The 12,293-nt window shown below is 48.4% G+C and overlaps 1 protein-coding gene across 1 annotated transcript in view; it reads left to right on the forward strand.

The window, feature by feature from the left end:
- Window positions 1-12,293, forward strand: part of LOC119397347 (neurogenic locus Notch protein) — a 96,603-nt gene that overhangs the window by 59,124 nt on the left and 25,186 nt on the right. The window contains exons 6-7 of the mRNA XM_037664783.2: window positions 73-768; window positions 11,271-11,498. Of these exons, the coding sequence (XP_037520711.1) occupies window positions 73-768; window positions 11,271-11,498 (924 nt within the window). The remainder of the gene's footprint in view (window positions 1-72; window positions 769-11,270; window positions 11,499-12,293) is intronic.

Raw genomic sequence — 12,293 nt, forward strand, 5'->3', positions numbered from 1 at the left:
GTAAGGCTCGCTCGACGAAAACACGATTCTCCGTTGCGATACGGACGGCACTGAAAAGTGTTTCTTGCGCAGGCTTCACGGGCACCAACTGCGAGACGAACGTGGACGACTGTCCGGGCAACCTGTGCCAGAATGGCGCCACCTGTCTGGACGGCGTCAACTCGTACACGTGCCATTGCCCGCCCACGTTCACGGGGCCGTACTGCACCAAGGACGTGGACGAATGCGCTTTGCGGCCTAGCGTGTGCAAGAATGGCGCCACATGCACCAACACGATAGGAGGCTACTCATGCATCTGTGTGAACGGCTGGACGGGCGCTGACTGCTCGGAAAACATCGACGATTGCGCCGTGGCCGCGTGCTTCAACGGTGCCACGTGCCACGACCGAGTCGGCTCCTTCTACTGCCAGTGCGCCCCCGGCAAAACAGGACTGCTGTGCCACTTGGACGACGCGTGTGCCAGCAATCCGTGCCACGCGGGTGCCATCTGCGACACAAGTCCCATCGACGGCACGTACCTCTGCTCATGCCCCAATGGCTTCCAGGGCGTCGACTGCACCGATGATGTGGACGAGTGCGCCCAGGGCTTCCCTTGCGAACACCAGGGTCTCTGCGTCAACACACCAGGCTCGTTCCGTTGCAATTGCACCCGTGGTTTCGCCGGGCCCCGATGCGAGGTGAACATCAATGAATGCGACTCCAACCCCTGCCAGAACGAAGGCACCTGCCTGGACGAGCGTGGCGGCTTCCGCTGCGTCTGCATGCCTGGTAAGTGCGCCCCTGTTGCTCCCTAGAGTTGCATGCTGCCTCTGTTGCTCATGTTGCGAGTGCTTACGTCATCTCCAGTGGTCTGAGCAGGAGCACAGACTTCGCCCCTGCTCAGCCATCCTGACGACGTCAGCTCCTCAGGCGGTGGTTGGAGAGAGTCAATGTTGGCAGTAGACTGAACAAGCAGCTAGTCAGTTTTCATGGAAACTAAAGCTCGTGTAGTTTATATCTGCCAAGAGCGAACAATGGCAAGGGCCACGTATTCAGCCTCCAGACAATGAACGCTGGATATATTGTCCTTGCCATTCTTTGTTATTGGACAGCCCACACGAAACGAAACCGTGTATGTAGCTTAAGCAATAGTTACAGAGAAGGCAAGTACGCCACTGCTTTCCTAAAATATGTTAATAAGGTCACTTTAGAGGCAATGAAAGCAGGATGTAGACATCCTCCCTTTAAAACAGCCTTGTGGAAGCGTTCCTGTTGACTATGTGACAAAGAGAGTGTCGTGTAATAATAATAATAATTTGCAGTTATAAATAGGTTCACGCTTGTGAGTAACTTACGGAGGCACCGGATGTACAACATTATGTACGTCAAATGCGCAATTAGAATGATTCGGGAACATAAATGAAGGTGAAACTTGTAAGCCAAAAATCGAGGTACCAGGTGGTCCAATCCTCCTATACAGCGTGCCTCATAACCATGTCGTGATTTTGGTACGTAATGCTACGCGATATACATATTTTTTTCTGACGTATACAAAATGAAGGAAGCAGCGGAGGGGGAAGACATGCTTCAACGCCTGCAGAAGTGTGTGAGGCTAACCGCTTACGAAAATTCAATAGGCACCCGCCAACTCGCGCGAGCAGGCTGAAAACGGGCCACACCGTCTATTGGGCGGACGTGAAGGAAAATGTACAAGGCGCGTATAGTTTAGTTTGAGGGCTACAACCGACAGCTTGTCGCCAAAGGCAGCGCGTCCTGCTTGATGATGTTTTGGTCAGCTGTGAGCACGCGCGCCACGTCTTCTGGAACAAAAAAAAAAGAAAAAAAAAGGAAAACTCGGACCAAGGCCGTTACCGATGAGGAGAGGCCTGACTGGCAGTTTTGTTCGACGGGAGCCTACACTTTTTTTTTTAATACAATGGGATCACACCAAAATGGACAGGAGTATAGTTATTTGTAGAATTAGTATTAAAATACATACACCTGAGAACACGCGTTCGAGGCATCGTGAGCAACTAATCTGTGAATAAGGTAACGTCAAAGCGCGCTGAATTTTCTCATCGTGCTTTTTCCCTTCTTGAGAGAAAAAAAATCCTTTGATCAGAAGATGCGTAGAAGATCGTTGACTCGGAGTGCAGAAGGGAACGTATGCGCGCGCGTGTGTATGCGTTGGCTCCCTCTGAACGCGACACGCAGCCAGATACGACCAAGCCTTACGCGCTAAACAAACGTGCACGTCGTAGACCCAGTAAAAATTTGGGAGAAAAACGGCGCGGACAAGCGAGCCGCAGCGAGCTCTCTCCCGAGTTGTTCCCAGAGCAATCTTCCCACGTCGAGAGCACGCGAAAAAATAATCGTGCCTTTGCCACTTCGCGTCACTCTGCCTGGAGTCGCGGCGCAAATGCGATTACGGCGCGCCGACGCATGTATATGAACACACGCACCGAGGGAAAGAAAGAAAATCACTAAAGGGGAAAAAAAAAAAGAAGCTGCGAGCAGTTCTTTCAAGTCGAGTGCGCACGCTGTGAGAAAACTAGGAGCATCGGGAAAACGAGAAGATGCTGCGCAGGGAGGACGTGAGAAAGGTTCGGCCATGCGCAGTTTTCGCTGGCGCTGAAGTAACGCGGCCCATAGAGCGTACGCCCAGTCGCGCACGCGTATCATCACCTCGTCATTCCGGCGGTGCCGCTGTGAGCGTACCACTTGCTTGAAGGAAACTTCGGCCGACTGTGAATTCTGTTTGCGTACCAACAGCTTTGCGAACACCCGTTCTGGCCCCACCTCGCAGAGTTGTTCTTACGCAAGAACATTTCGCAGGAACGAACGCTGTCGTTCTGCCGGCTACGTTTTTTTTTTCTTTTTTTACTCTGAACCACTCTCGGGCGCCGTAATCGGCAGATCTAAGAAAGCGCTGAGCTGACTAGTGCTAATACGTCCTGGTGTCCGCTACGTGTGGCGTCACCCTGCTAAGCATAAGGGTGCGCGTTCGATTACCCACCACGGCGGCCGCATTTCGATGGGGCCGAAATGCAAAAACGCACGTATGTGTTTAGGTTTAGGTGCACGCTAAACAATCTCAGGAGCTAAAAGTTAATCCCGCCAGCCTCATAGTCACATCTTGGGATAAGGCACGTCAAATCCCAGAATTTATAATCATTTTAGGGGCGAAACAACTTAAGATCTCACGATGTCCTTCCGTCCGCCGTAGTCTACAGTCGAAGCGCAGGCGCAGAACAGCTGTGCATAAACCGTCTACAGAGCGAGCATAGCGCGCATATGGTTTCAGAATAGACCGTACTCGGCGCGGCGCCGCTCGAAAGCTGCTCGTAAAACAAGCGCATCGATTAACAGGTGACAACATGCGCAAAACCGTCTACAGAGCGCGCACAGGGTCCCGAAATAGACCGTTCTCGGGCGCGGCGCGACCTCGTCTTTGCCAACTTCAGGCTAGATCCGATCGAAGAACTATTGGCTCTACATTTCACGGACCACAAAGCAGTAATAATGAAGACAAAACGGAATCCACAACTGAACACTGATATGCGAGTTATGACCAATAAAACACATTGTATATAACTGTACACACGCGTTCTCACTCAATTTACATGCGCGAGTGGGCAATGTCACGGGAGATTCACGGTTACCGAACGATCCCCAGTGCTTCGCCCACTCATCATCATTCACTTCGTGGATATGCGGGAATTTTTTAATTCACAGATTAGTTTTTTTTTTTGACAGACGTTTCTAGCACAGTACTGTATAAAGATGCATATGTAGTACAAGAGCTCATCCACTCAGTGTTGAAAACTCCTGCAATTCAGCTCTCATGCGTTGCGGTCGAAGCTGTCATGTGTTGGCTGCTGCATTCGTGCAACTTCTTTGCCGCTTTGCCTCGAATGCTCACAGTTTGATATCCGGGTTTTCCGGCATTCTGTGTCTCGGGATTCGACGCACTTATTAATGTATTCTTTCTGGACAATTTTCGCTTGCTCAGCAGCTGGGCCCGTATTCACAAGAACGTGTTACGCTAAAAATATTCGTAAGAGAATATTTCAGCCAATCACTATGTGGGACATATTAGTGAAGTCGACTGACGAATGGGAAAACACACTTACAAAAAAGAAGTTTTGTGAATTCAGCCCCTGGTTATTATTTTTTTTTCTTGGCGATCCGCCCCCTCCCCATCCACTGGTGTTATGAACAGGTCTATCGTTCTCATCCTGAATGAAAAACACCAGGAGGAGTTCTGAGCAGCAGGGAGGGGGCAAAAGAACGATCGTAATTTTGATTCACACCGTCAAGCGCGCACTGCAATTCCATAAGATTGTTTCGTAGGCTTGCAGTCTTAAAGGGGCAGTAGCTCATAGGCGTGGCCAGAGAGAGAGAGAGAGGCACACGTGCATAATGTTGTAGATGGGTTGGACCCCTGCCGAAATAAAATCTTAGCTACGCCCCTGCTTGAGCTGTATTACTAAATTATGATTCTGCAATACAAAGAAACCACTGTGCACGGTCCTTGTTCTGTAGTTCGTGCGGTGAGTGAAGATGCAGAAGTACTGACTGGCTCAACAAGCTTTAAGCCAAAATGACACAAGAGGAAAGGATGGGTCGCGACACCCACCAGCTTACCGGAAGGAGGTCACATAGTTTGACGCAGTTTGTTGGGGCCTAGTTGACTTCTGTCAGCTAATAATTCACGGGCGCCAGGACGGCTCAAACGAAAAAATTCGGCAGATCCCACGTACCATGGGAGTCGATGTTATGCGAAGCATGCGGCGGGTAGGTGACTGGCGTAACTTTTTTAAATGAGCGACACGTTACAAAATGATACTAAAGATTTGTATAAATTTTATGCGCACACATATATATGCTGAAGAGCCGCATGTGTGTTATATAACCACTTGTTTACGGTTGGGTAACGCTGCCAATGGCAACGTGGGTATTACCAACACCAGAAGCGTTAAGGTGATATGTAGTGCTTATACGTGTCCCGAGAACACACGCACGTTTCACGAACCCGTGTGCATGTGTGGAAGAAGTTCTTGACAGTTCTTGAACAAGGGCGTCATCACCGTGATCAGTGAGCACCAGCAGCTGGTCATGACTTGTTATAGTATCCGGTCGTGATCGTGGTGAAGAGGGGTCCATGTGTAGTGAAGTATGTGGTATAGTAGAGCTGTTGAAATTCGTGGATGCCTCGGTCATTTCGTCGACAAATTGTCCGTCGACAGAGCCGGCGACATGTCGGAACCTGAAGCCACCCTTCGCGTTGGTGAGGTATAGGCCGTCGAGGCTGGTAGGCCTGGATAGTGCTACGCAGACCAACCTCAGTGGCTGGTGTTTGTCGTATTCGTAGGCTACCTGGGCGTATGTGGCCTACGTAGCCTAATCCACAAAGCGGCTGTCAATCAATCTGGCATCATCCTCGGTCAGCATGAGGCCATCGCCTAGCCTCGTGTAAGAAATGAAGAGGAGACTGCGTCGTTCTGGCGGACGAAGTGCATTTTACAGTGCGGTGATGTGGATATCATATGTAACTTTCGTTAATGCATTCCTCTGGGGTCGAGAAATGCTTCAATATATCTTGCTCAATCATAGGAATACAAACGTAATCTTTATTAGACTGCTATAAAAGCGGAGCCAACACTGGAACTACAGACGTTAATCTGATATGACGCCTGCATCGTAGGAGTACACATTGTAGGATTATCATGTAGTGTTTATTGCGTTCTTTTAAAATTAGACAGCCAGCACCACAACCACAATTGACGTTGCACCGATATAACGCCTGCGTATGCTGTTTTTCCAAGCCAGTTTATAGACCTGGCGTTGCTTAGTGGTAGAATATCTGATTGCCGCGCAGAATGCTTTGGTTCGATTCCGGCTGGGATCCTAATTTTCATTCTTTCCATTCGTTGAGTCAACGCTGCCGATGTTGGTTTTCCTTAACGATCTAGCATTTAAGTTACCAATGTCTGTCCTCGCTGTTCCTGGGTAGATATAAACTGTCTATCACCTGTGGCGCATACCCGTACCCCGCGGCCCGTGGTAAACGGGTATGTGCCACACGTGTCTAGTGGAAAGGGTTTGACGACGTACGCGACAGGATTGCAATGTTATTCATGTCCTGAACCGGCAATCATATTCGTCAAGTACTCTTACCCTTCCATGCAAATTTTGGTCTACACCAAGTTAAGGAGGCGATCATGAGAGCACCCAGACGTAGGCGGCTAGATAGATAGATAGATACGCAGATAGAAACGCTCAAAGTGCCAGAGGTTCGCTAAGAAATGCTTCGCATTTAATAAAAAGATCAGTGACGTCATACTGACGTACTGGCGTATGAGCACCTAAAGTAAACTTTGACCTTGATTGTTCTTTTCATATAGTCAGTCTCTTAATCAGATTAACTGGCGTGCAGATGATTTGAAAGAATATTTCAGCAAACTACAGTTTGTGCCCTTTTAAGTTCGGAAAACACATTTAGCGCCTGCGGACGGCAGACATAAGGGAGACGGTGACAACACAATGCCCCAAGTTCAACAACTTTGTCACCCGGAAAGAGTCCTCCGTATACTTCGGGGAATAATATTGTTGAAGTTAGTGCATTTATTTGTGTTGTCACCGTCTCCCTTGTCTGTTCACCCGCTGGCGCTAAATGTGCTTGCCCAACATACGGCAATGCAAAGATTTAAGCTTGTTGACAAGCGGTTGTTGCCAATGCACCGACCAGCTGCCTGCCTTCCACTGCCACGACCAGCATGTAGCGATGTCTTCGGCCTAAACCAAATTCCTAATATATTGCAATCGACACGTGAGCATTTATGACGGGTAAATACCGGAAACTACCGGCCCCGCATGCGTGCATCTTCAAGGTGGGGAGGGTCGCTCTGTGTTCCCGAAGACGGAGGAAGCGGGCGGCGCAATCGTGAGTCGACAGAAAGCGAGCGGCGTCTCTCTTTGAAAAAAGGCCCCGTGCACCTGGCCGAGGCTCCCGTGGGCATGGGAAAACGACGAGGGATGTGCGCCTCCTCTCCGGGCGGCCTTTCATTCCCGCCAGATCCGACCGGAAGTGCCGGCCTCCTCCTTCAGGCGCAGATGTCTCGCAAGAGGCCCTCGCGCACGGACCGCAGTGCAGATGTTTTCGCGCTCCATCGTAATTCATGACCTCGGGCCTGCATTGCGTTGGTCGCACCAACGTGGTCGACACCGTATGCGTGGCGACGACATGACGCGCGCCGATCGAGGTGAACGACCACACGTGCGATCTTCAATCAGAGTTTCCTTTCCATGCACGAGACTTTTCTTTTTAAAATAAAGTACTAGGATATGCTATCAGACGCCTGCCAGTGGCTGTATTCTGTGGTAAGCAGTGTCCAAACCATGAGCTTAGCTGAGGAAAGTGTTCAGCAGACGCAGGTAACGTGCCGCTGCGCGAGTCACTGACATTTGGAAACCTTGCGGTAACGCGCTGACATGAGAAATTACCGCAGCAATTATGACGCATATTTCTCTCGAGGGTACATTGTCTGATTGGGTATCTTGTTGGGTACATGAGCACCTAACGTTCCTATTTAGACGCGTGCTTAGTGAGGCGGCTATTAGAACCGTCTCCTCTGCGTTCCGTCCGCGCATTTGAAAATATTTCGCACTGTATGACATCGCCTGTGATTTTCGAAAGGTAGCAAAACATTCCAGCATGATGCCTATCTATGCCTCGGCTAAGTTTTCCGGTCTGTTCAGTGTGTGCGGCACGAGCGGTCGGCCTAGTTTAGCCGCCGAGAAAAGTGAACGTTAGAGCGGCAGTCGGTACGAATGTTGCGTGCCAAGAGCAGCCACTCAATACCGCGGCAGTAGCTTCGAAGAAAAATCGCACGCGCGCGAGATGCTCAAGAAAGAGAGGCACGGAACTGGTTTTTCGTTTTTGGACGGGGCCGCGGTGCGGTGGTCGCTTGGCGCCGTCCTACCTGAGGCCTCCTCCTCTATTTTCTGCAGCCTTTGCAGCGGCGCCCCTCTCCGTTGCTTCCTCGGTCATGTTACGCGGCGGCTGTGTGAAAAAGAAGAGAGTAAGGGTGTGCGGAGTGATCACGTGCGTGAGCAAGGGCAAAAGGCGCGGAGGAGGAGAGTGGGGCGCAAGGCTGAAGATGGATGCGGCGACGGCAGTGTGCCTCTAGAGCAGCGGCAGCAACTGGGCTGCGGCGTTCCCAGCCCCCAAGTGGGGCTGAGCGAGCAAGGCCCGCCGGGGGGAGACCACTCCCATGACCCTTGGCGGCGGCTGCCGTGTCTCTCCAATGGAGAGGAGGGACACTCTCAGAGAAAAGAAGCGCATAACAAACAAGTCCGGCTCGATAATTTCCCGATTGAGGTGGATTAGAGCGCGCCGACCAACGCGTGTACACCGACTGCGGCGAGAGGTCTACTCTGTGCCAGCGCAACGAGGCAGTGTGTATAAAAACGCAAACCTATCGGAGCGGGCCCGCCGATGCCTTTCTCTCACAAGAAGCGAGTGAGAAAGTCTCGCGCAAGACAAGGAGGAAAGAGCCGCGGCGGCAAGCATTTTCGTGAGAATGGAGATGATGTTGATACGGGCACTTGCGTACACGACCCGGCGTGAGACAGGCAGTCCAGCGTCCGACCACTCAAATACACGGAGCCGTGGAAGGCCTGAACCGCGTTTTAATACCGACACCTATTTCCTGTTTTCCCATGGCGGCCATTTCATTCATAACACGATCGCTGAGGCAGTGTTGTACACACGCGACTGGTTCTTAATTAGAGATAAGTTATTGCACCACGAGTAAACTGATTGGTGTATTTAAATGTAACGTAAATTATACGTACTTATTGCAAATAAAATAAATGGTCCCACTAGATGTCCCCTGCCCCTTCTCTCTTTATGGCTAATACACAAAACCATCATGTTGACGTGAGTTCATGACAGACAAACGAAGCAATCCAGTTCCATGAAAAAATTATATAAATGTATATTCCCTTTTTTTCTCGTGTCATATTTGTCAATAAGCTCGATTAGTTTTGCGCATACAAGAAGTGGCACTACTGGGTTAAGAACCTTCCAAGTAAAAAAAAAAAAAGAAGGAAGTTGGGGAAGGGGGTGTGAACACGCACAATGATTTCTCTTCATTTGTCATGTCTGAATAATGATAAGCGGTCATTTACGCACCAGCTTTAGTGGATTTATACGCAAAGTACAAGCTCATCATATTGCATTAATAATGATTGTCTAAAATCCCACCTCTTGGAGTGTCTTCATGTTGATGTGATCTTTTCATGATCACTACTCAAAGACACATTGTTTTTAATATTTGCAACCGCAGACGTCAGGTTCTACATAATGTTTTTAGCCTTTTCTCTACTACCGACCTGGAAAATGCACGGCGGCAGCATGTTTTAAAGGTCCACGGACAGCCAAATTAGTTTGCGACTTTAGTACCTTAATGAGTGGGTCATTGATATTCACAAAATCGAACAGCAAAAATTCTAACGTAACGCACAATTATTGCAAGCGTCATTAATATTGATCAATTTTTGAATCACTTCAAAACATCCGCTTAAAAATCTAAGCAACTAGCGCCCCGCCGTGGTGGAGCGACGTACTATCACGTGCGCTCGAACTTTAGTGGCGCTCAGAGGGCGCTTTTTGAATCTGGGCCAAGAGAGGCTGAGGAAAATGAAGAACAGTAGATGGGCAGAGAAGGTTTTCAGGTATTTGTATAGGAAAAGCGTTGACACGCAGTGGAGAAAAAGAACTAGGAGGCTCACCAGTAAATATACGGCTAGCAGTGCGGGCGATATGGCAACAAGGAGCATTAAGCGGAAGGTCAGAGAGGCGGAGAGGACTTCTTGGATGGTAGCGATGGAAAAGAAGCCGGCTCTGAGTAACTACCGAAAGGGAAAAAACGAAATAAGGAGGGAAAGGTTTTATGATAATTCAAGGGGAAGCGCTTTACTGTTTGAAGCAAGGTCGGGCTGCCTTAGAACGCGTAGTTATAAAGCGAGATTCAGTAACGAAGAACAATGTACATGCTGTGGGGGAACTAAGGAAACGATGGAACATGTACTGATTGAATGTGGCGATATTCAACCAGGTATACGTGTGGGCACGAGTCTACAGGAAGCCTTGGGTTTTAGGGACAACAATGGAAAGCTGAACACGTCCGCGATAGAAATAAGTAAGAGACGGTTAGAGTATTGGTGGCAGAAAAGTAGAGATAAAGAACAAAAATAAATAATGGGGGAAAAATAAGGTCATTCTGCCTTAAGAGGCAGAGAGATGGACCGTGAATTTATATTGTTTTGGTATAATAACATAGATTTAATTAATGTAGATAAGGTATTAGGCCAACATGAAACAAGGAAGCTTTTTTTTTTTTTTTTTCGAGCCTGGTGGCAGACCTGTCACCGCCCCGTTTTAAAGGGGACGCTCATAGCATCCATCCATCCATCCCCTTCTTGTGGGATGGAATGATAATGATACGACGTGTCTACTGCGGTAACAGGGTGTGACATACCAGGCATGTTCTCCTGGGACGATAGCCCCCATCGTGCGCCGCCATCATAGTTGTGTGTGTCCCGCAAACGTGTCTGTAGTGACATCGACATTACTTGTAGAACAGGCTAAACGTCACAGGGGGCCCGGCGATGTCGCGAGGTGTTGCCAACAGAGATTGGCGCTCGCGCTTGCTTTAAATCTATATAAATATGTTCAAGGCTACGTTCGCGACTAATACACAGTCGGAGGTACCCATGTATGGAGGAGAACGGAACAACACAAACGTTCAGAGTTTAAAATTATGGTGTATGGGGTAGTTTAAATGTTTAGGAACGTTACTGTGAGGAGGGGCATAGGCGTGCGCACAGGGGGGGGGGGGGCGCAAAGTCAGCCTCACACTCTAACGTAATAGGAGGGGGGGGGTGCGCAATGTCAGCACCATACATTGACATAATTGGGAGGGGGGCGCTGCGACGAACCTTTGCCCCCACAGAAGGGGAACCCTGCGCACGCCTATGAGGAGGGGCACACTGCATCTGGCCAGAAAATATAGCTTTCTGGAATATTTATGGTTTATCAAGAAGGTGCTATTCACAGATAGGCACCTATACTTGCGTTGGGAACGCATTGGATATATGCCTATCAGGAATGCCATACAGAAATTGCTTCCATTATTCACTTGTATTTCAAAACAGAAAACTGAACTATCAAAGCAAGTGTACCTGTTCCTTTTAATAAGTGCACACTTTTTCTTTGAATGCAGGCTACCGGGGAGTGCACTGTGAGGTGGACATAGATGAGTGCCTGCCAAACCCATGCCTGAATGGAGGAATATGCAGCGATCGCATCAATGGCTTTCAGTGCCTGTGCCCAGTAGGGTTCTCAGGCAAAAAATGTGAGACCAATGAAGACGACTGTTCCTCATTTCCATGTCGTAATGGAGGATCATGCCATGACGGAATCGCCAGCTACACCTGCCACTGCCCACCAGGTGTGTTTCATCTTTTAGGCCAGCTTTTAAGTTTTAAAAGCAATAATTTGCTGTTTTCTTGTCACTTACATTTTAACTTGGGTGGTGAAACAGCCAACTTTTAAGTGCTCCATGAAATTAATGCAGTGCGTAAAGGGTGCATGCTGACTGATACAGGTAGTTATGGTCATTTTTGATTAGTAGTAGTGCCTGCTATACACAAATAAACCTTCATTTGCCAATTACTAATTTCCTATGCTGAATGTGTAAATGTCATTAAGGGCCACAGTTTAGGGTCAAGATTAAGGGCCATTATATATATAATGGCTGTACAGCAACTTTCATAGACCAGATATGTTGGCATGTGATGTTAACAACAAAAGCAAACAACATAATAAAAGTATGTGCAGGATGTCTCTTGCACAAGCTTCTGTTGAGATGACAGCAATGGTTGTAATCCTGGTGCACTGTACATTAAGTAGATGTCATACTTAGTGTGGCATACACAGGTTGTTAAATCCCATACAGGTTGTATGGCATTTAACAACCTGTACAGCAAAGTGCCATAAAGGTTGTTAAATACTTTAGAATTTAATATTCTGTCTCTCACATGACCCATACGTGGTGTTCAGGTAAAAAGTGGTCAAGTTCATAATCTAATGTGGCGCTGACTGAGGGCAGTGACATGATGACAAATGGTTAAGTGTGTGCTTGAATTAAGATACTCAATCAAGTTAATTTATCTGCACAATTACTGAAACCATCTGCACAACCATGTGATTGTGTTGGCCATATCATAAACATGCAGATTCTTGA

The sequence above is a fragment of the Rhipicephalus sanguineus genome, chromosome 1 (assembly GCF_013339695.2).
Source record: "Rhipicephalus sanguineus isolate Rsan-2018 chromosome 1, BIME_Rsan_1.4, whole genome shotgun sequence".
In the NCBI taxonomy this organism is placed as follows: Eukaryota; Metazoa; Arthropoda; class Arachnida; order Ixodida; family Ixodidae; genus Rhipicephalus; species Rhipicephalus sanguineus.